Source organism: Pongo pygmaeus, chromosome 13, assembly GCF_028885625.2.
Source record: "Pongo pygmaeus isolate AG05252 chromosome 13, NHGRI_mPonPyg2-v2.0_pri, whole genome shotgun sequence".
Lineage (NCBI taxonomy): Eukaryota > Metazoa > Chordata > Mammalia > Primates > Hominidae > Pongo > Pongo pygmaeus.
Window position 1 is genome coordinate 112,997,138 of NC_072386.2, and position 27,751 is coordinate 113,024,888.

Genomic DNA, 27,751 nt, shown 5'->3' on the forward strand with positions numbered 1-27,751 from the left:
ATAGGGAGTTACACTTGTAAATGTTGAAATCATACAGGCCATGGCTCAAATCCCAGCTCTACCACCTATCTATAGCCCGTGGTATAGGCTATAGCAAGTCAGTTAATTTTCCTGTTTATAAAAATGGGGACAAGAGGAAAATCTACCTCATGGGGCTGTTGGGAGTTAATAAAGGAGATGATGCACCAAAAATCTTTAGCATAATGTCTGCCACATGGTAAGTGCTCCAGAAGTGGTTAAAACTCCTCCCACTTTTCTTCCTCTCTGCATAATCTAGGGACATCTTTGAGCCTCATTTTCCTCTTTGCACAATGGGGATCATGATACCTTCTTCTTCCAGCAATTGTGAGGGTTTCAATGAGAAAGGGATGTAAATGCATTTGGTGGGCCGGGTGTGGTAGCTCATGCCTGTAATCCCAGCACTTTGGGAGGCCAATGTGGAAGGATCACTTGAGCCCAAGAGTTCAAGACCAGCCTGGGCAACATAGTGAGACCCCCCCGTCTCTACAAAAAAAACAAATAAAACAAAATTAGCTGGGCATAATGATGTGTACCTGGTAGTTCCAGCTACTCAGGAGGCTGCGGTGGGAGGATCACCTGAGCCCAGGAGATCAAGGCTGAAGTGAGCCAAGTTCGCACCACTGCACTCCAGCCTGGGCAACAGAGTGAGACCCTGACAAAAAATAAACAAAAACAAAACCAAAACCAAAACCAAAACATTACTTTGTGACTCTCAGTTCTCAGCTTCTCAGCTGAACTATGTTGCTTAAATTGGATCCCACGCATCGCTCCACAAGCCAACTACCACCCTAACGAGCCTTTCTGTTTCCTTTTAACTTCAAACACTGGTTGGTTATGCTGGGGCTTGGGTACAGGTACCCAGTATTCCAGAACAAAAGGGTTGGGCCTTGAAACCTGACCCTTATTGGTTGTGCATCTTGGACAAGCTGCTTCAACACTGGGCCTCAGTTTCTTTCTCTGTAAATGGAAGTGATAATACTGACTTTATAAGGCTGTTGAGAAAAATCACATGTAACAGTGCATTTAAAACACATAGCATTCTACCCGGCACATAGTAGATATTCAAGAAATATTAGCCATTATTATTATTACCTCCAATGGTCAACCCTAGCCTGGTTCTGAGTAGGTAAAGAGGAGGAGGAAGGGAATTTTTCATGCAACCCTCTTGCTCAGGCAGGGAGTAGAAGCGAGGGCCAACAAAGAACGAGCATTGAGCTCCTACTGAATGCTGGGGATGCTCACAGGGACTATCTTACTTCATCCTCACAACAACTCTTGCAAGAGTGGCATTATTAACCACGTTTTTACAGGTGGGGAAACTGAGGCCCACAAAGGGCAGTTTGCTGCTTAAGGTCACACTGAGAGGTCAGGTGGGGTGGAGGACTGGGATTTGAAGAGATATTGGATTGAATCCAGAGCCTTCCTGCCTGACTGAGAAGCTGCCTCTACAGGTGGGGCCGGGTGGGGCTGGGTCCACGAGTGATTCAGGTAAGAGTCAGCTCTGGTTTTCCAAATAGTGGGTGGGGCCCAGCAGGAGTGAGACCTCTCCAGGAGCATTACAATCCAGGCTGTAGCTAGGGTGAGCAGGAGGGCATGTGATTGGTGTGGATAATGGGGAAGGGGCTATGCAGAGAGAAATCCTACCCCTTGTTACCAGTGGGGTATAGGGAAGGAGGTCCTTGCTGCCTTAGCTGGGAAGGGCTCAGGGCCTGGGGTGAAGCTGGACCTGTGGGACAGTTGGGGGTGCTGGCCCATGGGACAAGCTGGAGAAGGTAGGGAAACTGAGGCAGGCAGTGATACTTTTGGTGGCCGTCACAGCAGATGGGTGGTTGGCAGTCACTTTGATGAGGCTGGTGCTGGACCTGGTCTGTTTTTTTAATGCATTCACTACTCCTTTAGACACTCATTCATTTCTTTGTTCAAGCAACCAACATTCCCTGGATGTCTTTTATCCGCCAGATCCTATGCTTGGCCTTGGGGCTACAAGAGTGACCAAGACTCTCATAGCCTCATAAGGTTGGTGGGGGGCAGAGGGACAATGTGATCAGGAGTGGCACTGCTGTGGCCAGGGAAGGCACAGGGGCTTCCTAGAGGAGAGAAAGGGGAGGAGGAGGCATGTTAGAGGAGGCCTCCCAGGGGACATGGGAGGTGGACTTGCCCTATGAGTGGAAGCTCACAATCTTGAGGACTAGGATGGTGACACCAGTCCTAGACATTTAGACTATAGCTTTGCAGTAGGGAGCAGGAAAAGGTGACCCTGGGCTGTGGTCTTTTTCCCAGGGCTGGGGCAAGGGCTACCCCGGACCTCTCCCCTGTGTATCCAGCTGCATGCTGGGGCAGTTGGGGGTGCCGGCTCATGGGCCAAGCTGGAGAAGGCAGGGAAGGTTTGATCCTCCTCATCCCCTGAGGTGGATCAAACACAAGAAGCCCAAATTCAAATTCCACCTATCCATGCCAGCTCCCCTTCCCTGGGTATTACCACCAGCATTGAGCCAGAAAGCTAGGTGTCCTCAGTACCTTTCTTCCCCTAAGCTCTAGTGCTAATCGGTCACCAAGCCCTGGCACTTCTGCCACCATTTCTCTCATCTACCTTCTCCCCACTCCATGCTTTTCGTCCTGCCTCATCCCTGGAGGGCTGCCTCGGCACCTGCCTGCTCTCTCAGACTCCATCCTCTCCTGTATTGCAGCTGTGTTGAGATCTGCGGTGCTGGTCACAGAGCCTGACTGCAGTGAGGGCTCAATTGCTCCATGCTGGAACTGGACCAGTCCTCAGAGACCATCTGATCTGCTCATTCTGTTGTTCAAATGGGGAAACAGAGGCCCAGTGAGGCCTAGAGGCTTGTCTAAGGTGACCACAGCACACCATGGAAGAAGTGACTTGAACTCACTCCTGATTCTGAGGCGAAGGCTCTGCCCCCAGGGCCACACAAGTGTTTCTCATTTTGAGTGCAGACGGGTGGCTTGGAAGTCAGCAGGAGGCACAGGTGTGGTGACTTGATGGGCTCAGGGCCCAAAGGGAGGGAGGGCCTGGGAGTGGAAGATGGAACCTCATTCAAACCTGTCTCTCCTTTCTTCTCACCAGAAACTCCCCCTTTCTTTGGACAACTGGACCCCCACACCTGTACCCTGTCCCCATCCCTTTTGCTGATAATCCCATCTCCTTGCCCTGTAAATGCCAGGGGGCCCTTGATTTGGGGAGGAAGGGAAGGCTGAAGCCGGTCCTGGCACCCTGAGAGCCCCAGGCCCTCCTCCTGCCCCACTCCTTCTCCAGGTCTGCCCTGGCTTGCTCTGTCTCCCTAGGGCAGCTGGCTTTTGTCCCGGGGAGCATGGGAACAGCTTGGGTGAGAATGGGGGAGGGGCTTCCCAACAGGTCTCGCCTCTCCCACCTGGCTTAATTTCTACCCTGCACCCGCACCCAGCGATGCCCAGGAGCCAGCACAAGAACCTCTGAGCCCTCCTGCCAGCTTTCCCCACTGTGGGGCCCACAGGATGGCTGGGTGTGCTGGGGAAACTGAGGGAGATGACTTGTGGGTGCCAGGACCAGGGGACTTTGGGTGATCTTGGACCTATTCCTTCCTCCTTCTAGGTATTTCCTGAGCTGGAGAAAAGGAGAGCTGGATGCTGGGATTCTGTAAATTCGTTGGTGGTTGTGAGTCTAGCTACAGCATGGACCCTGGCCAGCCCTGGAATCTGAGTTCAGAGATCTTTGAAAAAATGCCTTCTGATAACTGAGGACCTACTACATGCTGGGCACTGCACCAGGAGATTTGTGTGCATTCCCTCATTGAATCTTACAACCACCCTCTGGGATGGTTTTTGCTATTAAGCCGATTTTATAGATGAGAATACTGAGGGCTAGAAAAGATAAGTACCTTGTCCGAGGTGACACGGCCAGTAAGCTGTGGAGTCTGGATTTGAACTAGGCTCTCTTGGACTTTGGAGCCCGGTCTTTTCATTTCTGGCAGAGACCTGTGGCTTCAGAGGGCCGAGACCAGCCCATGGGGGAAGTAAGTCCTTCCTGTTAGATCTGTCTGAGGAGTAGTGAGTTTCTTATCTAGGAAACCACCAGCAGGCCAGGCTGGACTGCCCCATTTGTAGCCCCCTTTCTTCTCTGCAGACTGCCCTGTTTCTAGCCCCTTTTCTTCTCTACCCTTTTCTGTAGAGTGCGTTAGACCCATTTTACAGAAGGGGACTCTGAGACCCTTTCTTCTCTGCGGGGCAGGATGTGTGGTTCAGACGAGCCGCTTCCATCCCCAGTTCTGTCCGTAAGCCCTGGGTGACCTCAACATTGAGCATCGTCTCTGAGCCTCAGTTTCCTGTCTATATCTAGTGCCACCAGGCATTAGAAACGTAAGTGCTTCAAGGATCTGGGGTGAAAAGCCGCTTTAGCGGCGATCATACACTAATTAATAAAATGCCTCGGCCAGGGCTGGGCAGAGGAAGTAAGCGGGCAGCCGAGGTGACAGCTGGAGGGAGGAGCGGGGGTGGAGCCGGGGGAAGGGTGGGGAGGGGATGGGCCGGAGCTCCGGGCAGTGTGCGAGGCGCACGCACAGGAGCCTGCACTCTGCGTCCCGCACCCCAGCAGCCGCGCCATGAGCCGTGAGTGCGACCCCGGTGCCCGGTGGGGAATTTTCTTGGCCTCCTGGCGGAGCCTTGAATGCCAGGCTCAGCCCCTCGTCTCTCTCCTCTGCAGGGAGTCTCTTGCTCCGGTTCTTGCTGTTCCTGCTCCTGCTCCCGCCGCTCTCCGTCCTGCTCGCGGACCCAGGGGCGCCCACGCCAGGTAGGCGGTCCCATCCCTCCCCACGGGAATCCCCGGTCCTGCGCCCCTGGCCTGGTTTCAACCCCCTCCTTTCCCCTCCAGCGGGCCCAGCTTCCCCTTTCTGCTCGCGGTGCTGAGAAAGGGGACCGAGGCTGAGTCTTTTGGTGGGATGGGGGCTCCCTGAAGCCCCCCGGGGGTGTGGCCTTGGCTAATGGGCTATCTAGTTCTTTCAGGGGAAACAGCAGACTGGGATCTGGTGCCAACTTGGGGAGAAGGGACAGTCCCTATCCATCCCCCTCACCTGTTCTGGGCCCCAGATGTCTAAGTAGCCTCTGTACCCAACAACCCCGCTGTTTCCTATAGGGGCCTCTGGGAGGAAGCCGCAGGCACCAAGGGAAATGAGTTCCCTTTCTCCAGCCTCTAACCGTCTGGGAACCCATCCTGATTCCCATTGCCAGTGGAGAAGGTCTCCCCTGGTGAAGACTTTGGGAGAACATGGGAGATGGAAATACATTTACGAGCCGGGATGCTTCCTCTGGGGTTTAAGAGATCCCCATTGAGCAGATGAGGAAACTGAGGCTAAGTAGGTGCCATGATCCCCCAAGCTCACACAATACATGGTGGGCCCAGGATCTGAACTCAGGTCTGTCTGCGTCCACACACTTCGCAAGGTCTTTCCACAGAAAGCTGCTTCTACCCACAATGGACCCTGAGCCACTTTGGGTTTCATGGGGGAGGTTGATGGGGAAATTCCGCCCTTCCCTCCCCCATGCATGTGCCAGGTTCCAGGTGAAGGAATTCAGTTCCTCACTCAGCCAACCTTCCTCCCCCAGCTCACTGCTTCTGTGTGTGTGCGTGTATGTGAGCGTGTGTCCCAGCTGGACATAGTTTCCTCCACCACCTAGCTGTGTAAAATCTCTAAAATGAGGCCCAGAGAGGGCAGGAGGGGGCAGAGGGAATCTGCACTTTCTGCTGTGATGCTCTAAGGATCTGGTGCGTGGGGGAGAGAGGAAAGATATGTACATGGATTTTGGATCAGACCAAGTTTCCTGAAACAGAGGCTTTGGGTGGGTGGCATTTAGGGAACCCAAAGAGAGGATGGAGGGTGCTCTAGGAAAGGGTTTGGGTTGAATAAAAGTCTGGTTTATGGGAAGAGGAGGAGGAAGACTCATGTGGCCAGCACTTTAAAGTTTACAAAGGTTGGTTGTGGACATCCACCTCTTTGGTGCTCTCAACAGCCCTGCCAGAGAGATGCGTTAGACTCAGTCTACAGAAGGGGACTCTGAGGCCCAGAGGGAGTGAGGCCACTTGTCTGAATCCCCGCAGTGAGCTGGTGGTGGGGAGTAGAAGGGGCTCATCAGGCTGCCTCGCTGACCCATCTTGTCAGTCCCTGGATCAGCCCAGCACTTCCTCTGAGGCCCCATCTGGCCTCATCCAGGCACCCTTGGTATACAGGTCCCACCCGTCTGTATTCTTTTTCAGTCCATTCACTAACGCACAATGAGCTACGGTCTGTGCTATTTTGTTTTTTGCCTTTTCTGTTCCCTTTTATATAATAAATGTTTACACAGAATTGTTTTTTTTCATTCCCAAGGGCTTATTTATGCCAGTCTTTGGATGGGACCTGGAGACACAGAGCTGGGAGGAGCTGACAGGCTGATGGTAGAGCCAGAAATGCCAACAGACTGTCATCCAAGGGGACCAGGGCTGTGCGGAGCTCATGGGAGGAAGCAGGGGTGTGGGGAGCCCAGGGGAGGGAGCAGGGGTGTGCGGAGCTCAGGGGAGGGAGCAGCTGCCTCTCAGTGTGAAGAATTGAGGGAGGCTTCTTGGATCTGATAACATTTGGACTGGACCTTGAAGGAGGTGGCGGGTGGGGGAAACACTAAGAAACTTGACCAGGAAACACCATAAGGGTAATGTGGAGCAGGAGGCTGAGGATGGATGCGTAATGTGGAGATGAGACTGGAGGCCGGAAAACTGGTACCGAGGCTCCTGCAAGGATCTAGGAAAGAACGAATGACAGGTGGAGTGCAGAGGCAGAAGGTCTGGGTTGCCCTCGTATTTCCAAGTCTGTGAGTAAACTGAAGGCCAAGCTACTTGGGCGTCTGCCTCAGGAAGCCAAAGCCTGTGTTTTGCCTCTAGAGGCAAAGGAGATGAAGAGATGAGGGCTGCACTCACCTAAGAGGGCAGGCGGAGGGAGAGAATGCTGCTTTCGCCTCTCTGGTGGGTGAGGAGATGGAGGCCAGCCTGGAGGCAAGGCTGTGCCGGGGGGGGCCTGAATGCTCAAGTACTTCCCCTCTAGTCTCTGGACTTGACTCAGTGCCCATCTTCTAGATGGGGATAGGGCATGACCTGGCAACCAGAGCTGCGTGCCAGGCAGAGGAGCCCCAGGCCAGCTGACCCGGGCACATGGGGCAAGATCCCAACTGTGCAAGGCTGCCCAGGCGCCTGCGCCTGCTCTCGCCAGCACCAGTTGGGTCTGTGGGCTGGGAGAGGGCTTCCCTTCCAGCAGGCTCTTCCAGCTGCTGGGCCCAGTTGTCTGGGTCTGGTGCGGTAGTGCTTAGGTGTGGGGACTGGGGCCCAGGCCAGACCAGTCAGGGTCCCCCACCTTTTTTTTTCTCTCTGGCTGCCAGGTCCCCAGAGCCTCTCTAAATATTATTCTTTAGGGGATTTGGGTCCTGCCTCTTCACTGGGCAGTCTTGAAGCCTGACGCCTCTGCATCCTGGAGGACTTGGTGTTCCCTGGCTGTGCCTGTCCCCTAGTCACGCTCAGTCCTGGACCTGGAGCCCTGACTTTTGCGCTAGGGGGTGTTCCTTGCCCAAACCCTTGGAAAGGTTCTGGAACCAGGCAGTCCTGGACAGTCCTCATCTGTGGGGATGGGGACTAGCAGCTTGACCTTTCGGCTGTGTGTGTCTGGCATGCAGTGTGGTGTGCTGATCATCTCTGCCTCCGCATGTCTTGGGGACTCAGTGAGAGCAAATGGGAATGTTCTCTGCTGATGGGGCAGTTGTGGGAGGGTTGTATTGATACAAATAATGGAGAGGGACAGATTGGCTCTACCCGGAGTAGAAGGCCTGGACATCAAAAGGAAGGCCTCCTTTAGCCCGCCTGCTAAACCCCCTTCATGGGATATACAGAAAAATGAGGCTCCAGAGGTGGGAGGGACTTGCCCAAGAATGCACAGCCAGTAAGAGCAGCCACTCTCTAATACAGCTCTCCCAAGCAACTACTTGGTGCTTGGCCCTGTGCTGAGTATGGGGGACTCAAAGTGAATTAGACTTGGTGCCTGCATCTCCCTGGTTCTCTTTCTTGATGAACAGGGGTGTCCTCCACTGAGGACAGAACTGAGTTGGCATGAAAACATGCAGGATTGAAGTTAGACCGAAGGAAGGCCTTCCTGTATGAATACTTCCTAAAGGTCTGGTTGTGGCAAGAGATGGTGATCCCCCTGGGGTCCTGGTTTCATTCGTTCTGGATTTTCAAGGTTCACTTTGAAGGAATGTGACAAATCCACCCCACCTGGGTCATCCCCAGTCCGTGCATCAAAGCGACTCTCTCTTTCCATCCCTTCCCCATATCCAGTCCTGGGCACCTCCAGGAGTAGGAGGAGGAGGGAGTTTAGGTCTTGGCTCTGCAACTTCAAAGCAGTGGGGTCTGGGCAAGCCTCCTGCTTTCTCTGGGCCTCACATTCCTCATTGTGCAATGGGGAGTCTCACCTACCTCTCCTAGGGAGTGCTGGGGAGATAAATGAGTGTGGGTGTGGAAGGTTGTAGACTTGGTCGGCTGGAGCCCTGGCTTTCTGGCTGGGCTATGATGGTCCAGCTGTAGTCTAGTGGCACCCAGTCTCCTCTCCGCCTACCCTGACACCTTGGGGCACCAGCAGCAGGCCCACTATTGTCCTTCCTGGGAGAACTTTTCCTGCCCTGGAGCAGTGGTGTCTATGGAAAGAACGTGGGAAGGGGGGAGAAGGGGGGAAGCTGGACGGGCCGGCCTGGGAGGGAGGAGCCTCAGCTTTGCACAGCCTCTCTTGGCAGGGAGCGTGTGGGCAGCCGTTCCAGCTTCGGCGTCTGGAGCTTGTGGCTCTTCTGCCTGCCGAGGCAGAGCTCTGGGACCACGGCAGGAGGCCTTCCGGCTCCACCTCAGACAGCTGTTGAGGGCCTGGAAGATGAGGGACTCCTTTTGGTCAGGCTGGGCATGACCAATCTCCTCACTTCATTTTATTTATTCCACAAACATTCGTTAAGCTCTGGCTACCACATCTGGATCCCAGACCTGGTTAAGCCCCAACTGTGTGCATAGCCTGTGCTGGGGGAAGAGAAAGCCGTAAGGGAAGGGGGGGTCCCTTCTCCTGGAAGCTTATGGTGGAGAAGAGCAGGTTGAATTGGAACCCGGAGCCAGGGCAAGGGAGAGTGGGAGGAGGGAGTGTGGACATTCGGGGAAGCCTTCTTGGGGAGGCAAGGCGTGGGCTCAGCTGATTTGGAGGAAATGTATTAAGGAGGCTAACAGCCTGGATGAAGGATGGAGATGCTGAGGGTTTGGGGCTAAGGGAGGGGCTGGCGCAGAATGTTTGAGCTGCACGGACCTCTGGAGTTCATTTTGAGATCCCTGCTGTAGCAGAGATGGGGAAATTGAGCCTAGGGGAGGCCTAACCCCTGTGCCCTTAGAGTGGTAGAACTGGACCGTGAGTCCTAGGGGACCTTGTGTGCCAGGGTTGGGAGGTGGGCAGTGGGTGCTACAGGGGCTCCTGGGCAGGTGAGAGAGCCAGGCCAGCAGGAGGGGCAAAAAGAAGAGTTCTAGCAGGGTGACAAATCCTTTCTGGGGGGAACCAGAGCTCTGAGCCAGCACGGGGGCTGATCCGGAGGCCTCTTGGCCTTTCTGGGCCTGTGGCTGGGGGAGGCGGGGGCTGGGGTACTGCCAGGCCCTTTCCCTGGATCCTGCCTGCCAGGTTCGCCTGTGGCTGCCTGATAAAGCCTTTTTGTCCAGCCTTCTTCCCCTGACCCCTCCCTTCTACACCCCTGCTGGGGCCATTGTGGGGCTGTGGGGAGTTGCCAGGGCTTAAGCAAAACTAATTTGCATGATTCTTGTGGTCCTTGCTTGTGTGTGTGTGTGTGTGTGTGTGTGTGTGTATGTGAGGTGGTGTTGCCGTCTTCGACATGGGGACCAAGAGGACTCTGCTGCCCAGGTCAAGCCCTGTGCTGTGAAGTGAGGAGACTGAGACCAGGGCAGGGGATAGGGGGCAGGTCTTGCCCAGGGTCATGCTCTCTGATCCTAGCACCCTGAGATGACAGCATTTCATCCTCAGCTGCTCCGGCCTTTCACTACCCTTTTGACCTGCAATAACCAGTTGCACAAAGAATACATGTTCCCTGTAACGTTGGCTCTGAGCCCAGACAAGGAAGTATGTTTGCAGAAAGGAGCTCGGCGTTTTCTGTGTAAGGTCAGAGATGGAGCCTCCTGCCAGGCGCTAGGAGTTTTTGGTCTGCCCAGCTCTGTTCTGTTTCCTTGGCCAAGTTGTCACCTCTCCCTGAACCTCAGTTTCCTTCACTGAACAGTGATGGTGGTGGGGGTGATGGTGGATCCTACTGAACCTGAGGAGTCATTAACTTTGCTGCTAAAGAATCACTGAGGCAGATTTAGCAAGGGGGTGGTGGTCTGAGGGATCTGGATTAGATGCCAAGAGGGATTTCCTTACAGAGTTTCTCCAGGAGGCAGCAGGGCGGATGCCAGAGCTCTCCATGCACCCTCCCAGGAGATTTTCCAGCCCTAACTCTCCTATTCCCTTGGTCTGTGACCTTCTTCTGTATCCTAGAGCCCAGACCTCACCCTGATGTGGGCCAGGTCTGATTCCATCAGGAATGCGGGCTGAGGCAGCTGAGACCTTGGAGTCCCCCTCCTCCTGCACACCCACCCTTTGTCCCCAGGGTTCTGGAAAACTTCTTTCCTTAGACTTGGCTGCTGAGGCTGTGGGGGTGGAGTGGAAGTGAAGGGATGGGCATTTGGTCTGGTGAGACTTGTGGGGTGATAGATCTGGCTTTCCCTTTTTCTGGCCTCAATTTCCCCATCTGCAATGTGGACACTATGATACCTGCTCTTCTCTACCTTCTGCAGAAATGGAGGAATGGTGAGGGATCTCATTTTCCTAGTGTTCAGGTGCTCAGAGCCTGGGGTGGTGTTCTGGGAGAAGTCCCCCTCCTCATCCTTGTCCCTTTTCTGACTGCCCCCGCACCCCGCCCCGGCCTGCTCTTGCTGCTGAACTCTGACTAGGCAGGAAGTGAACGCTCTAGAAGCCCGTGGCTGTGGAGTTTTATCAGCTGTTTCTTAACCTTCAGTGTCACAGCCGGGGACTCTTCTCCTGCCGCCGTTTGGTGGCAATAGGGAGGGAGGGGGCACTTCCCCTGGGGGCCTGATGTGGGCTAGGCTGGAGTTCCAGAGCAGGGCCTGGAAATGTCAGGATGAGGGGTTTATGTTCAGAGAGGTGGGAACGGGGGGGCCCTTGGGGGAACCCTGAAGCCCTGGCACCCAATGATTCAGGATGGAGCTGCGACTTAAGTCCATGCCTCTGGCCCCTCATTCCCCCATCAGGGGCTAGATGGGGGTCAGGAGGCCACCCTAGCATGGTCTCTGACCTCCATTTCTCACCCACAGTGAATCCCTGTTGTTACTATCCATGCCAGCACCAGGGCATCTGTATCCGCTTCGGCCTTGACCGCTACCAGTGTGATTGCACCCGCACGGGCTATTCCGGCCCCAACTGCACCATCCGTGAGCTGGGCCTTCAGCCCTCACTCCTTCCATCTTGAGCCCTTCTGCTCCCCGGGCCCCTTCTCCTAGACCCTAACTTCCTACCCTCCTCTCTGGCCATGGCCCTGTTCTCCTTCCTTGCCTGGCTCTGCCCCTCCCCCTGACCTGGCTTCAGCATGAGCTCTCGCTCTTGGTCCATCCTCACTCCCTGCTTCTGGGTTCCATGGTGAGTCTTCACCACATGCCCTGGCCCCTGTCCTCACGCCTGGTTCTGGCTCTGTCATGTGTCATTGCTCCCAAGGTTCCATCCTTACCCGCTTCCCCATAGGTGCTACTCTGTTCCATCCTGGCCCTTGTCCTCAGAGCCCCATCTTCCACTCTGGCTACTCTGGTCCTGGTAGGAAGGACCAACTGAGTGACTCCCATTGGCCCTGCAGCTGGCCTGTGGACCTGGCTCCGGAATTCACTGCGGCCCAGCCCCTCTTTCACCCACTTCCTGCTCACTCACGGGCGCTGGTTCTGGGAATTTGTCAATGCCACCTTCATCCGAGAGATGCTCATGCGCCTGGTACTCACAGGTGGGTGTGGGACAGGGCCCCCTGACCTGGGGGAGCAAGCAAGCCTGCTAGTCCTTTTGGATTCTTGGCATCTGATAATGGTAGTGGGTGGGGAGAGTCTATGATGCCTGATAAAATAAGCCCCCACCCAGGAGGAGGCAAGAACTGGGGTGGACCTGGGGGTGGAAACACGCTTGTCACCATTATTCATTATTTTTGCTCTCTGCAGTGCGCTCCAACCTTATCCCCAGTCCCCCCACCTACAACTCAGCACATGACTACATCAGCTGGGAGTCTTTCTCCAACGTGAGCTATTACACTCGTATTCTGCCCTCTGTGCCTAAAGACTGCCCCACACCCATGGGAACCAAAGGTAAAATGGGGTGAGGAGCTGGGCCTGGGGATCACAGGAGGTGCTCAGTTCTTCTCTTTGGGAAAAATCAGGCAGAAGAACAATTATTGACCCAATTCTGCAGATGGCTAGACTGAGGCAAGACATATGACATGTCCAGAGCCTGGGCTGAGAACAGGAAAGGGCAGCAGAGGGTCTTTCCTGAGGTCACCTAGAGTCAGACCAATGTTTCCATAGTTCCAGGGTGCCTCTTTGCTTGATCCTTTTCTAATGATGAGTTGGGTCCTGCTGGGGTGGAAGTGACTTAGAAGTTGAGACGTAGGAAAGAATGAATAGTGAGCTATTTATTGGGTGCTGTCTCTGTGTTTGGTTCTTTACAAATGTAAATAGTTTTACATGCTTCACCAGTGTAAGGTACAAATAAGTCACATTTTTCTCTTTCGTTGCTCAAGACTCCACTTAGCCACACTGGCAGGGGTCTTCCTTGTAAGACCTTCCCATGCCACCTGTAATTATCCAAAAACCTGGGATATTATTCATTTCAGACCCATCAGTTCAGCATCAAGTACAGAGAGGACAAGGGAGGCTCATCAGTCCACTGCTGCTGTACTTCAGTTCTTGCCGCATGGTGGCACTGTTGAATGCCAGTCCTGTGCAGCCTCATGGTTACGTGCTTTTTTGGGTTCAAAACCTTGCACCATGTCCCTGCTTGGGTCTCAAGAGCACTACTGTGACGGTTTTCCATCATATGGTTAGCTGCTATTCCCAAAGCCTGACCATTCTACCAGGATAGCTGGGTCTTGCCAACTTTGCTGAAATCAATGCTTGCCCAGTGTCAGTGAGTGATGATTCCAAATTATGGTTGACAGATCACTCCCTCTAACTTCCCTTTTGGTGGATTTTCTTTAGGTGTACTTGATATTTTTTCCTGCCAGAGGAACCCAGTCAGCCATCTTAATCCAAGTAATTTCCATTGATCTTGAACCTTCAACATCAGGGCTCACATCTTGATGCATTGTGAAGAGATGCCTTTACCAGAACTCAAAAAATTCTACTCCTTTCTGTGAGGGCATTGGGTGACAACTCATTTGACACTGACATAATTAAGGAAGGCCTCTCAATACTTATTCTAAGGATGACTTGTCTTTATGCCAGACATAGAAAGATTGGCATCATTTAAAATAGGTTGACAGGGCCAGGTGTGGTGGCACACGTCTGTAATCCCAGCACTTTGGGAGGCTGAGGTGGGTGGATTGCTTGAGCTCAGGAGTTCAAGTCCAACCTGGATGACATGGTGAGACACCTTCTTTACAAAAGAATGCAAAAGTTAACTGGGTGTAGTTGTGTGTGCCTGTAGTCCCAGCTACTCAGGAGGCTGAGGTGGGTGGATCAATTGAGCCCAGGAGGTTGAGGCTGTAGTGAGCCATAATTGCAGCACTGCACTCTGGCCTGGGCAATAGAGTGAGACCCTGTCTCAAAAATAAATAAATAAATAAATAAATAAATAAATAAATAGGTTGGCAAACTACAGCCTGCAGGCCAAATTCAGCCCACCTCTCCGTTTTTGTAAATAAAGTTTTATTGGAACACAGCCACACACATTTGTTTATGTGTCATCTATGACTGCTTTCCCACTACAGTAGCAAAAACTGAATAGATGTGACATGTCTGTATGGTCTGCAAAGCCTAAAATGTTTACTATCTGGCTTTTTCCAGACAAAGCTTGCTGACCTTTGATTTAAAAAATTCTACCCACTGGTTCTCTGCCATGCTTACATTATCTCTTGCAATCCTCAGATTCACTGTATCAAATGGGTATCATTTGCCCCTTTTTAAAGATGGAGAAATTGACACTCAGATAGATGAGATGACTTATCTGTATTCACACAGCTAGCAAATAGCATAGTCAGTTGCAAACACAGGCTACCTTGACTCAGGGCAAGGGAGTTCACGTTTGTTTTTTTCTGTTTCTTTATTTCTTTTTGGTGAAATGTTTCATTATGGAAAAATTGCAAAGGTACACAAAAGTTGAGAAAAAAGCAGAATGAACTATGTACCCATCTTTCAATTTCAACATTTACCCACAGTTTCTTCATCTTATTTCACTTCTCCCCTCTCATATTTTTATAAAGTATTTTAAATCAAATTCTAAAAATCATGCCACTTAAAATTCTAAAAATCATGCCACTTCACCCATAAATACTTCTAGGGTCTTTTGGTAGAGAGTGGGTTACTTGGTGGTGGTGGGGAGGTGGTCCTGAGGAGGCCACTCTGGGCTTCCTGCTTGGGCCAGTTTGCCTGGTGAGCCCAGATGTCCCCAGGGCAGCAAGATCCAGTTAGGAGAAGCTACTGCTGTTTCCTACCCCCCAACCAGGGAAGAAGCAGTTGCCAGATGCCCAGCTCCTGGCCCGCCGCTTCCTGCTCAGGAGGAAATTCATACCTGACCCCCAAGGCACCAACCTCATGTTTGCCTTCTTTGCACAACACTTCACCCACCAGTTCTTCAAAACTGCTGGCAAGATGGGTCCTGGTTTCACCAAGGCCTTGGGCCATGGAGTGAGTACCTAGGAGGGGCTCGGGACTGCTCTGGACCTAATTTGGCACACGCATGTCATCGACAGTGGGCTGGAACCCTGGTGACCTGAGGGAACCCCTGTCTGTCCACAGGTAGACCTCGGCCACATTTATGGAGACAATCTGGAGCGTCAGTATCAACTGCGGCTCTTTAAGGATGGGAAACTCAAGTACCAGGTAGTGCTGGGCCAGGGGGTAGGGCAGAGGGAGGGGTCTCCCATGGTCTCCCCTGGCAAAGACTGCTTGGCGGGGGGGTCTGGGTCATGTCCTGAGAGGGCCACCCGTGGGAGTGGGAGGCTTGTGCCAGGAGCGACAGTATACCCTGGGAGGAGGCAGCAGGTATGAGAAGCCAGGGAGGAGCAGACATGGCCTCCCATGTCAGCCAGGGAGGTGGATTTTGGAGCTCAATAGGAGATGAACATTTGTATTCTGCATTTATTTATTTAATTATTCCACAATATTAATTGGACACGAGAATATACCTGGCACAGGTGATTGAGTAGTGACCATTATAGTTATGGGCCCTGCCCTCAGAAAACTACAGACAAATTCTAGGGTGCTCATTCTATGAGGGCTTTTGTCTAAATCAGAACTGTCCAACAGAAATATAATGTGAACCACATACATAGTTAAAATTTTCTAATGTCCATATTAAAAGAGGGAAAAGGAAACAGGTGAAATGATTTTAATAATACATTTTACTTAATGCAATATGTCCAGGTAATTAGCATTTTAGCATGTAATCAATACATTATTAATAAAATATGTCACATTCTTTTTTCATGCTGAAGCTTCAAAATCTGGTGTATATTTCACACTCACAGGACATCTCAATTTGGATGCTCCGTTTTCACTGGAGTGATCTAATCTGTATTAAGATTTCATAAAATGTACAGCTGAATAAGTAGTGATATGTCTGACTTGTTCCACGCATACTTAAAGGTTTTCCAATAGCTGAAGTATCAGTTTTAAAATTCAAATAGAAATTAAGATAAACCTAAATAAAATAAATTAAACTAAGTAACATTCAGTTCTTCATTCACACTAGCCAAATTTCTAGTGCTCAGTAGCCACACATGGCTAGTGGCTACCATATTGGATCGTGCAAATCTTAGGCAAGCACCAAAACAAAAGTTTGATGCTGAATCTCTAGGGCTAAAGACAGTACTTGGCACGTAGTAGTCTCTTGGCAGGTATTTACTGAATGAATGAAGAAGCTGCCATGTGATTAGGTACACTTGTAGCTGCCACCAGGGAGAAGCTGTGAGTGCCACTAGAACGTTTGGATGATGGGTAAAACTTCCCTAGGAAGTTACAAATAAACACAGAGTTGCATGAAGGATGAGGAGGAGTTAGGGATGCTAAGAATGGGAGAGGGCTTTCCAGGTAGAGGGTTTAGCAAGTACAAAAGCTTAGAGGTGGAGAGCAGCTTGGTGACTTGGAGGGAGTGTAAAAATGGGAGCGTTTGCTGAGCCTAGTGATCGAGGGTAAGAATGACTTTACGGGAAGGTGGAGATGTCTCTGGGGACCGTGTTAAGGAATTCTACTTTCTGCCAAGAGCAGAGAGAGTATTTGGAAAGGTTTTAAGTCAGCTCATGATGCAAGATTTGTTTTGTTTTTTTTTTTAAGGTTTTTTTTTTCTTTTTTTCTTTTTTTTCTTTTTTGCTTGGGTGCAGTGCAGAGACTGGCCTGTCTGGGGATAGGAGTGGAAATAGGGAGCCCACTTAGGGAAAGGAGTCAGAGTGGAAGATGAGTGGGGGTTGCTTGAGGTAGTGGTGGTAGAGATGGAGGGGAGGGGACTGATTTTAAGAGACATTTTGGAGGTGGAATCAACAGCCTTGCCTGAGGGGAACTGGCAGCTGGAGGCAGGAGTGGGAGGGATTGGTTGTAGGCAGCCGCGGGTGACCCCCAACCCCAGGTTGCCAGGTGGCCCCATCCCACAGGTGCTGGACGGAGAAATGTACCCGCCCTCGGTAGAAGAGGCGCCTGTGTTGATGCACTACCCCCGAGGCATCCCGCCCCAGAGCCAGATGGCTGTGGGCCAGGAGGTGTTTGGGCTGCTTCCCGGGCTCATGCTGTATGCCACGCTCTGGCTACGCGAGCACAATCGTGTGTGTGACCTGCTGAAAGCTGAGCACCCCACCTGGGGCGATGAGCAGCTTTTCCAGACGACCCGCCTCATCCTCATAGGTGAGGACTCCAGACCTGCCCTGCCCTGGAAGGTCATGCCCTCCATCCTGAGAAGTTGGGGGCGGGGTGGTACTTAGAGGTGGAGGCTGGGATTAGAATCCTCACTCTTCTGCTTAGTGGCTAGAAGAACTTGAGCAGGCCCCTCAACCTCTGTGAGCCTTGGTCTCCAAATCTGTACATCGGGGTGAATGATGATTGTAAGGATTTATTGAGATCATGAATGGGAGGGCAATTAGCACATAGCAGGCCTTCAGAAAATGGATGACTGTGATGGTTGATTATTAGCTGGGTGACTCAGCACATTTGATTAGCCACCCTGAGTCTCGGTTTCCCCCGTGTGCTGCACCCAGATGCATACTTGTGGTTCCCAGCATGTGCAGGGTCCAAACTGTAGCTTGCCCGGCCTTCAGGAATCTTCATGTTCCCTTGCCTGCATGTATCTACCTTCTTGCAGTTTGGTAGCTTCTAGGCGACTCAGGGACAGGATATTTTTGTGTTCCCTACGGGGGCGAGTCTGCAACCTAAAATGTCAGATGGTTTCCTGCCTGGGAGCTTGGCCCCTGACATCCCTGTCCAGACCATGTTCACTCTGAGTCACCAGTAACTCCCTTCCCCCACCTCTGGGCACCACTGGGCATGGCTGGTCCCAATTATAGAGCCTAATTCACTGGAGCCATGAAGAGCCAGACATTGGGAATAGGAACAGTCATTAGAGGGAAGAGAGGCTGGTTCTGAAGTTTTAGCATCGCAAAGACCTTGACCAGAGAGAGCTGGAGGCTGTCCAGCACACTGGCTGGAGATGAAGCTGTGTCCAAAGGCAGGACCCTAGGGCACCACACATCCAGTGCTTCATTTAACTCCCCTACAACCTCATGAGCCAGGTATGATTACCCTGTGAAAATCAAGATTCAGAGAGGTTAAGTGAATTCTCCAGGGACACTCAGCACATGGAGACTTGAGGTCTGGTTGCCACCAAAATTTATGCTACTTCCACTCCATCACAAAGGGGGATCTTCTTGAATGGGAAGGGGTTGCAAGCCTGAGTCTGATCTGTGACATGTGAGTATTGGAAAGGGATTCCCCCTCGTGTCTACACTTAGTATTCCTACTTTTGGCCGACATATATGGACACCCCCTCTTATGCCAGGCGTTGTGCCAGCAGTTTCGCTGTATTCATTGTCTACTTCTCTCAACAACCCTAATATAGTATTGCATTGATGTTATTATTATTATTATTATTTGAGATGGAGTCTTGTTCTGTTGCCCAGACAGTAGTGCAATGGCGTGATCTTGGCTCACTGCAACCTCTGCCTCCCAGGTTCAAGCGATTCTCGTGTCTCAGCCTCCTGAGTAGCTGGGATTACAGGTGCTCACCAACACGCCTGGCTAATTTTTGTATTTTTAGTAGAGACAGGGTTTTGCCATGTTGGCCAGGCTGATCTTGAACTCCTGACCTCAGGTGATCCACCCGCCTCGGCATCCCAAAGTTCTGGGTTTATAGGCATGAGCCACAGCGCCTGGCTGCACTGATATTATTATAACACACATTTTACAGTTAAAGAAAGTGAGGTTCTGAGAGATTAAGTAACTCGGCCCAAGCTCAGGTGGTGGGAAATGGTAAAGCCAAGGTTTGAATCCAGGTCTGCTGATCCCACAGTCTGTAGCTCCAGGTCAATTTCCAAAAGCCAATTTGTCTAATGGCTAATTGGCCTGAATATCAGTTTCTTTCAATGTCTAGTTGCCCAGTTTTAATTTTGTTACAGAATGTTCAATTTGCATCTTCCCTGGCTTTTGGCTTTCTAGCTGGTTATAGCTACAAATGGGGCACAGAAAAAACTTATTTATAAGAATCCTGTTATATAAGAACATATAGGAAATATGTTTTTTGAAATATATTTAGGGCTAGGCTCCCCTTCTGTCCTCAGTATTCTCTTTTGCCACTGCAGCAGCTCTGAGTGGTCTCCTTGAAGTCCCCCTCTATCACCGAGGGTGTCAGCGTGATGACAGCTCTCACCAGTAAATCCTCCACTTTTCCATCTTTTGTAGTCTCTCCACCTTCTTTTAATGGGCTTCAGGAGGGAGGTCACAAGACCAATTCTTGATCACCTCCTTTGCATGTCCTGCTTAGCTGGGCCTAGAACCTCCCTCTGAAATGTGGGAGTAGCTGGTGCTCTTGTCTTGAGACCTCAGTCAAAATAGACCAAAAGTTCTATTTTCACATCCTGTTACAAAGAGACAAAATGGAAGAGGCCAAACAAAATTAAACATCAACAGCAAGGCCAGGTGTGGTGGCTCACACTTGCAATTCCAGGGCTTTTGGGAGGCTGAGGTGAGAGGAGTGCTTGAGGCTTGCAGTTCAAGACCAGCTTGGATAACATACTGAGACCCCATCTCTTAAAAAAAAAAAAAAAGCTGGGTGTGGTGGTGCACACCTGTGGTCCCAGCTACTTGGGAGGGTGAGTTGGGAGGATTGCTTGAGCCCGGGAAGGTTCAGGCTGAAGTGAGCTTTAATTACACCACTGTGCTCCAGCTTGGGTGACAGACCAAGACCTCATCTGTAAAAATAAAAATAAACATCAACAACAACAACAATAAAGAGACCAAAAGCAAGCACCTCTCATGAACTGGCCTGCTTTCCAAGCTGGGCATCTAAATCACTGTGCTTGGCTGACCTTATTTCCAATCCTCCCCTGCCCAGGGGAGACCATCAGGATTGTCATTGAGGAGTACGTGCAGCAGCTGAGCGGCTACTTCCTGCAGCTAAAATTTGACCCAGAGCTGCTGTTCGGTGTCCAGTTCCAATACCGCAACCGCATTGCCATGGAGTTCAACCATCTCTACCACTGGCACCCCCTCATGCCTGACTCCTTCAAGGTGGGCTCCCAGGAGTACAGCTACGAGCAGTTCTTGTTCAACACCTCCATGTTGGTGGACTATGGGGTCGAGGCCCTGGTGGACGCCTTCTCTCGCCAGAGTGCTGGCCGGGTAAGCCCCAGAGGAGTGCTGGTGAGGGCAGGTGGGCTGAGGGATCCAGCAGACCTGGGTCCAAATTCCAGGTTCTTCTTCTGTAAAATGGGGCTAATGTCACTTCTACAGGGCAGATGTAAGCATTCCTGCATGAATTCATTGGTTCATTTGTTCATTCCACAATACCAGACATTACTCCAGGTACTGGAAATGTAGTGGGAACAAGACCTATGTGGTTCTTGGCTCATCTTTCAGTGCTCACACCCTAGAAAGTGATGGCAATCATATGACAGCTAACAGCATTAGGGCCCTTACTGTGTGTCAGGCACTGCTCTAAGAGCTTCTCCTATGTTATCAGAATTCTAAGAGTATGTTATAAACCATAGTACAAAAGCTCACCATGCTCTGGGAGTCAGGGAGGGACATCTGACCCAGAGTTGCGGGTTATGGGAAAAGAAGTGATGTCTGAGCAGAAATTGGAAGGAGGGATAGAGATTTCCCAGAGTAAGAGGTGGTGTTAGTGGCAGGGGATGGCTGTGTTCCAAATAGAGATGATGGCAGGGGTGAAAGGCATGGAAGTCAGAGGACATGGCAATTTGAGGAACAGAAGGACATTCAGGGCATGGTAATGTATGTAACAGTGCTTGTCTATGGTGTTTATTAAATCATAAGCCACCGCTCTGGGCTGAATTGAGGCTCTCTTAAAGTTCGTATGTTGAAATCCTAACCGCCAGAACCTTAGTATGTGACTGCATTTGGAGACAAGGTCTTTAAAGAGGTAATTAAGTTTAATTGAGGTCATTAGGGTGGGCCCTAATCCAGTGTGACTGGTGTGCTTAGAAGAAGAGATTAGGTCACACACACAGAAGGCAGGCCACCTGAAGATGTAGGGAGAAGAAAGCCGTCTACAAGCCAAGGAAGGAGGCCTCAGGAGATACCAACCCTGCTGACACCTTGATCTTGAACCTCCGGTCTCCAGATGGAGGAAATAATTTCCATTGTTTGAGCCACTCAGTCTGTGGTACATTGTCATGGCAGCCCTAGCAAACAAACACATTTTGTTTCCCTGGAATTCCCAGACAACGCCTTCCTCAATCTCCCCTTCTCCACATTCGGAAGCTCCCATCTGCTTCATCACAGTCTCTGGCTCCCCCGTTGCCTCACAGTCCTCTGCTTCTCTCTAATCCTTGTCCCTAAACCCTGTCATGAAGCTGTGGCACACATAGATTTCCATTTCCTTCTGGTAATTTGACTGAAATTAGCATTTGGTGACCCGGTGGGCAGCTGTTGGCTGCTTTATGGCCTCTTTGTCGGTTTCTTTATGGTTCTTTGTGGGGACACAAGACATGAACGGAGACAATAGCCTTTGTGTGAGGCTGGACGGTTTTCAGAACGTTTTCAAGGAATGACCATGATGATGTGCGTGAAAAGCCCCAGCATTGTACCTGGCACAAGGCAGAAAGGCCGCAGAGATGTATGGACTCTCAAGACTTTTTTTCTTTTCTTTTTTTTTTTTAAATAGAAATGGGGTTTTGCCATGTTGCCCAGGCTGGTCTTGAACTCCTGGGCTCAAGCGATCTGCCCGCCTAGGCCTCTCAAGGTGCTGGGATTACAGGAGACTCTCAGGATATTAAGAAGAGTGAGTGATGATAAGACAGGGCTTCCCCTGATAACCATTGTCCATGGCTGCCCTCTCAGGGGTTCCCATGTGACCGATACTGAGATAACAGCTTTGCATAGTTTATCCCATTTAAATTGACCACAGCCATATCAGGTAGATGCTCTTCCCTTCCCCATTTTTACATATACAGGAACTCAAACTTAGCTTGAACAGCTGCCTGAGGTCCCTGTATTAGTTTCCTCAGGCTGCTGCAACAAAGTACCACAAACTGGGAAGCTCAGAGCAACAGATGGAGGCTAGAAGTCTGAATTCAAGGTGTCAGCAGTGCCATGTTCTCTCTCAAGGCTCTATGCCTCCTTGGCGTCTGGTGGTGGCCGACAGTCCCTGGCATTCCTCGGCTTGCAGAGGCATCGCTCCAGTCTCTGCCTCTATCATCCTGTGGTGCTCTCCCTGAGCTTGTCTTTCCTCATTTTATAAAGACACCAATTATTGGATTGGAGCCCACCCTAATCCAGTAGGATCTCATCTTAACTTGATTACTTTTGCAAAGACTTCATTTCCAAATAAGGATGCATTCACAAATGCAGAGAGTTAGGGCTTCAACACATATTTAATATTTTGGGGAACACAGTTCAACCCTCAACAGCCCCACAGCTTGTAAAGCTGTAATTGGCACCATCCTCCGCTTGCTTTGCTTGTATGATTTCATCCAACTGTGCCTTTCTTTTTTGCCCAATTATAGTTGTTCTATCAAAATGACTATCACTTAAGCATGAATGTTATTATTTCTTCCTAAGCACCAGAGCTTTCTTTTCTTTCTTTTCTTTTCTTTTTTTTTTTTTTTTTTTGAGATACAGTCTTGCTCTCTTGCCTGGGCTGAAGTGCAGTGTTGTGATTTCGGCTCACTGTAACCTCCATCTCCTGGGTTCAAGTGATTCACCTGCCTCAGCTTCCCAAATAGCTGGGGTTACAGGCACCTGCCACCACACCCAGCTAATTTTTGTATTTTTAGTAGAGATGGGTCTTTGCCATGTTGGCCAGGCTGGTCTCGAACTCCTGGCCTCAAGTGATCCACCCGCCTCGGCCTCCTAAGGTGCTGGGACTACGGGCATGAGCCACTGTGCCTGGCCAGCACCAGAGCTTTCTTTAGACTAATGCACCTTAACTGTTAGTAATCAGAATCTTTTTCTGCAGCCTTTTTTATCTCACCAGGTTACCTGGGCTTTGAGTTCTATTTTCCCTCCCTTCACAGGGGGTTACACTACCTCTTGGTGTAATTCAATGGACTGGGGAGCAGTGTGAGCCACAAGAGAGGTCCTCTTGGCCCATTCCACACTTCGAAGATGAGGAAGCTGCTGGGTGTGGTGGCTCATGCCTGTAATCCCGGCAGTTTGGGAGGCCATGGTGGGAGGATCATTTGAGGCCAGGAGTTTGAGACCAGCCTGGGCAATATAGTGAGACCTCACCTCTACAAAAATAAAATAAAACAAAATTAGCCAGGCATGGTGGCATGTGCCTGTAGTCCTAGCTACTTGAGAAGCTGAGATGGGAGGATCGCTTGAGCCTGAGGAAGTTGAGGCTACACTGAGTTGAGATCGTGCCACTGCACTCCAGCCAGGGCAACAGAGTGAGACAGTGTCTAAAAAAAAAAACCCACAAAAAAAAAAAAAATGAGGAAGCTGAGACTCAGAGGGGCTTCCTGAGAGAGCATGACAGCAGCAGGCCCAGGGGCAGGTCTGCAGCATCACAACTGCTAGGCTGCCCAACACTCTCCATCCTAGCTCAGAAGGGATTCTTGTCCCAGGAACTTACCTAGGTTCCAGAACAGCCTGGCCTGGCTCCCAGACCACTGCTGTGCTTCTCTCTCGGCAGATCGGTGGGGGCAGGAACATGGACCACCACGTCCTGCACGTGGCTGTGGATGTCATCAGGGAGTCTCGGGAGATGCGGCTGCAGCCCTTCAATGAGTACCGCAAGAGGTTTGGCATGAAGCCCTACACCTCCTTCCAAGAGCTCGTAGGTGAGCAGCTGTTTCCTGGATGCAGTCCCTGCCCTTGAGGGACTGGCAGCAAAGTCAGGGAGACATCAAGGAAATAGAACGGGACAATACATGCGGCAATGTGTAACAACCAGACTTACAATGGGCGTGGAAGTGCTTTGCCAGGGTGGTAAATAATCCTGCTTGGGGAGAGAAGGTGACTTTTCAACTGGGTTTGGAGAACAAATGGCATTTTCCAGTGGGAGAAGACAGGAAGGAGTGTTTTAGGCAGAGCAATAGAAAGTACAAAGGCTGCCGGGCACGGTGGCTCATGCCTGTAATCCCAGCACTTTGGGAGGCCGAGGCGGGCGGATCACGAGGTCAGGAGATCAAGACCATCCTGGCTAACATGGTGAAACCCCGTCTCTACTAAAAAATACAAAAAAATTAGCCGGGTGTGATGGCGGGCGCCTGTAGTCCCAGCTACTTGGGAGGCTAAAGCGGGAGAATGGCGTGAACCCGGGAGGCGGAGCCTGCAGTGAGCCGAGATCGCACCACTGCACTCCAGCCTGGGCGACGGAGAGAGACTCCATCTCAAAAAGAAAAAAAAGAAAGTGCAAAGGCATAGAGGTCAGACAGCAGGTATCTGGGGAAATAGTCGTAGATGTGGCTGGAGCAAGGGGCTTATGTTGTGGGATTAGTGATGGGAGGTTGGGGCCAAACCGTGTAGAATCTTTGTTTTCATACTAAATATTTTGGGTTTTGTTCTGTCTAGTGCTTTCTAAGTACCCACTTATGGGCCAGCTGCATAAAAATCATTTAGAAAGCTGATTAAAATACCAAATCTCAGATGCCTCTCCTACAGATTCTGATTCAACCAGCCTGGGTGGTGCCCAAGAATCTGCATATTCATATGAATAGAGTATATATACATATATATGAATATATATATATGAATAGAGTATATATACATATATATCAATATATACATATAAATATCTATACATATATACACACACATATATTTATATATACACACATATATATACACATATATATATTTATATATGTGTGTGTGTGTATATATATATTTCTCCCAATATCCTCAGATGTTGGGCAACCAGGTTGCCAACCCTTGTCACATACAATGGGGAGCCCCTGAAGCAGGGTGTGCTATGGCCCATGAGAGTTCCCAATGGAGGATGGATTTGAGGAACTGGGCAGGGAAGAAGGGAAGCTCCACATTTGTCTCCCCTTGGCTGCTATCCATGAACGTGTGGGTATTGCAGAGTGGAGCAGATTCTGTGCATGAGTTCCCCGTGATCCTGGAACAGCATCTTAGTTATTCTTTACTCTCCCATGGCAAATGGTCCCCGGGGGCAGAAGGAACACTGCCGCTGAATTTCTGTGTGAGCTCAGACATGTTACATCTTCGAGCTCTAGTAATAAAAGGGCTTGGCCCAGGCTAAGGTCTTGAAATCTGTCTGTGAAGGAAGCCAGATGGGGAGCATTCTCCCTTCTGTAATGATCAGGTAATTAGGGCCCAGAGTTGCTCAAGGTTATAGGCTGTTTGGTGGCAGATCTAGGCCCCTGACTTTCTCTTTAGTAGCATTTTCCTTCCCTAGACCCAGTCCCTGAGGAGGGGCAATTTGTGCTTTTCCTCTTGACCCTTTTCCCCAGTGCCAACCAGGCCAAATTCTAGGGCACATGCTCAGTTGCTCAAGTTATTCTCCTGGAGTCCCTATTATCCCCAGAAAAATGTGGACCTGGAAGGGTCCCATCCCAGGTTGACCTTAATGGCATCATGGATCTGACGCTAGTGTTTCCCCTTATCTCCTTGTAGGAGAGAAGGAGATGGCAGCAGAGTTAGAGGAATTGTATGGAGACATTGATGCGTTGGAGTTCTACCCCGGACTGCTTCTTGAAAAGTGCCATCCAAACTCTATCTTTGGGGAGAGTATGATAGAAATTGGGGCTCCCTTTTCCCTCAAGGGTCTCCTAGGGAATCCCATCTGTTCTCCGGAGTACTGGAAGCCGAGCACATTTGGCGGCGAGGTGGGCTTTAACATCGTCAAGACGGCCACACTGAAGAAGCTGGTCTGCCTCAACACCAAGACCTGTCCCTACGTTTCCTTCCGTGTGCCGGATGCCAGTCAGGATGATGGGCCTGCTGTGGAGCGACCATCCACAGAGCTCTGAGGGGCAGGAAAGCAGCATTCTGGAGGGGAGAGCTTTGTGCTTGTCATTCCAGAGTGCTGAGGCCAGGGCTGATGGTCTTAAATGCTCATTTTCTGGTTTGGCATGGTGAGTGTTGGGGTTGACATTTAGAACTTCAAGTCTCACCCATTATCTGGAATATTGTGATTCTGTTTATTCTTCCAGAATGCTGAACTCCTTGTTAGCCCTTCAGATTGTTAGGAGTGGTTCTCATTTGGTCTGCCAGAATACTGGGTTCTTAGTTGACAACCTAGAATGTCAGATTTCTGGTTGATTTGTAACACAGTCATTCTAGAATGTGGAGCTACTGATGAAATCTGCTAGAAAGTTAGGGGGTTCTTATTTTGCATTCCAGAATCTTGACTTTCTGATTGGTGATTCGAAGTGTTGTGTTCCTGGCTGATGATCCAGAACAGTGGCTCGTGTCCCAAATCTGTCAGCATCTGAGTGTCTAGAATGTGGATTTGATTCATTTTCCTGTTCAGTGAGATATCAGAGAGAGGGATATCCTAAGGTCCAACAAGAATGCATTCCCTGAATCTGTGCCTGCACTGAGAGGGCAAGGAGGTGGGGTGTTCTTCTTGGGACCCCCACTAAGACCCTAGTCTGAGGATGTAGAGAGAACAGGTGGGCTTTATTCACGCCATTGGTTGGAAGCTACCAGAGCTCTATCGCCATCCAGGTCTTGACTCATGGCAGCTGTTTCTCATGAAGTTAATAAAATTCACTTTCTAAAGTTGCCTGTTATATATCTCTTTTGGTCCCATCCTCCAAAGCAGAGGCAACACTGGAACGTGACTAGCCTTTCTCATAGCCATGGCTGGGCGTGCTAGAGGTTGCAGCATGAGACTTTCTGCTGGGATCCTTGGGCCCATCACTGTATAGACATGCTACCACTGGTGCTTCCTTTTTCCCTGCGGGCCAGGCACTGCCCTTTTCAGGAAGCTCTCTTAAAACACCCATTGCCCCAGCCCCGGAAAATATAACATTCAGTTCCCACCATCTGATTAAAACAACTTCCTCCCTTACAGAGCATACAACAGAGGGGGCACCTGGGGAGGAGAGCACATACTGTGTTCCAATTTCACACTTTTAATTCTCATTTGTTCTCACACCAACAGTGTGAAGTGCATGCTATAATCTCCATTTCAAAACCAAGGAAGCAGCCTCAGAGTGGTCGAGTGACACACCTCACACAGGCTGAGTCCAGAGCTTGTGCTTCTCTTGATTCCTGGTTTGACTCAGTTCCAGGCCTGATCTTGCCTGTCTGGCTCAGGATCAAAGACAGAATGGTGGAGTGTAGCCTCCATCTGATATTCAGGCTACTCATTCAGTCCCAAATATGTATTTTCCTAAGTGCTTGCTATGTGCCAGTTCCTGTAACACGTGTGGGGACACAGCAGTGAGTAATCAATACAGACAAGGCTCTGCCCTTATGGAGCTCATACTCCAGTGGCAGAGAAACAGACCATAAATAAGGAAACAATGAAGTAAGATATATACAAGGTGAGTGTGACTTCCCTTCTAACCCCCTCTGCTCTGTCCTCCCCTATTGTGCTCTCAAGACCAGAGACCCAACAGCAGTGATCTCAGGGCAGACAGCCCTTCACTCCAGCTCCGAGACCCTTTCCTCAGGACCTCTGTAGGCAGCAGGGAGAGAGGACAGAGGGGTAAGATGAGGGGTTGAGGGAAGGTTCTTCATGATCCACACTTTGGCCTTAGCATTTCTGAGGAAGAGCTATGGCCCAGAAATAACAGGGGAAACTAGAGTTCA

The 27,751-nt window shown here is 50.6% G+C and overlaps 1 protein-coding gene across 2 annotated transcripts; it reads left to right on the forward strand.

The window, feature by feature from the left end:
• Positions 1-4,525: 4,525 nt before the first annotated feature.
• Positions 4,526-26,713, forward strand: PTGS1 (prostaglandin-endoperoxide synthase 1). 2 transcript variants are annotated; one of them, XM_054502299.2, is made up of 11 exons: positions 4,526-4,620; positions 4,715-4,801; positions 11,426-11,542; positions 11,959-12,099; positions 12,308-12,451; positions 14,805-14,986; positions 15,098-15,181; positions 16,948-17,194; positions 19,893-20,179; positions 23,655-23,802; positions 25,604-26,713. In XM_054502299.2, the coding sequence occupies exons 1-11, from the start codon at positions 4,614-4,616 to the stop codon at positions 25,957-25,959; spliced, it is 1,800 nt and encodes a 599-aa protein (XP_054358274.1). In that variant the 5' UTR covers positions 4,526-4,613; the 3' UTR covers positions 25,960-26,713. The 2 variants fall into 2 exon arrangements, with proteins under 2 accessions (XP_054358274.1, XP_054358276.1); XM_054502301.2 differs by lacking the exon at positions 4,526-4,620 and having other exon boundaries at positions 4,721-4,801; positions 11,455-11,542.
• The last annotated feature ends 1,038 nt before the right edge of the window (positions 26,714-27,751 follow it).

What these genes read in the sequence shown, in the direction of transcription:
- PTGS1 (XM_054502299.2), top strand. An exon ending in CCAAGGCCTTGGGCCATGGA is followed by an intron (nt 14,987 to 15,097) that starts GTGAGTACCTAG and finishes GTCTGTCCACAG; the next exon opens with GTAGACCTCGGCCACATTTA. An exon ending in CTCCTTCCAAGAGCTCGTAG is followed by an intron (nt 23,803 to 25,603) that starts GTGAGCAGCTGT and finishes ATCTCCTTGTAG; the next exon opens with GAGAGAAGGAGATGGCAGCA.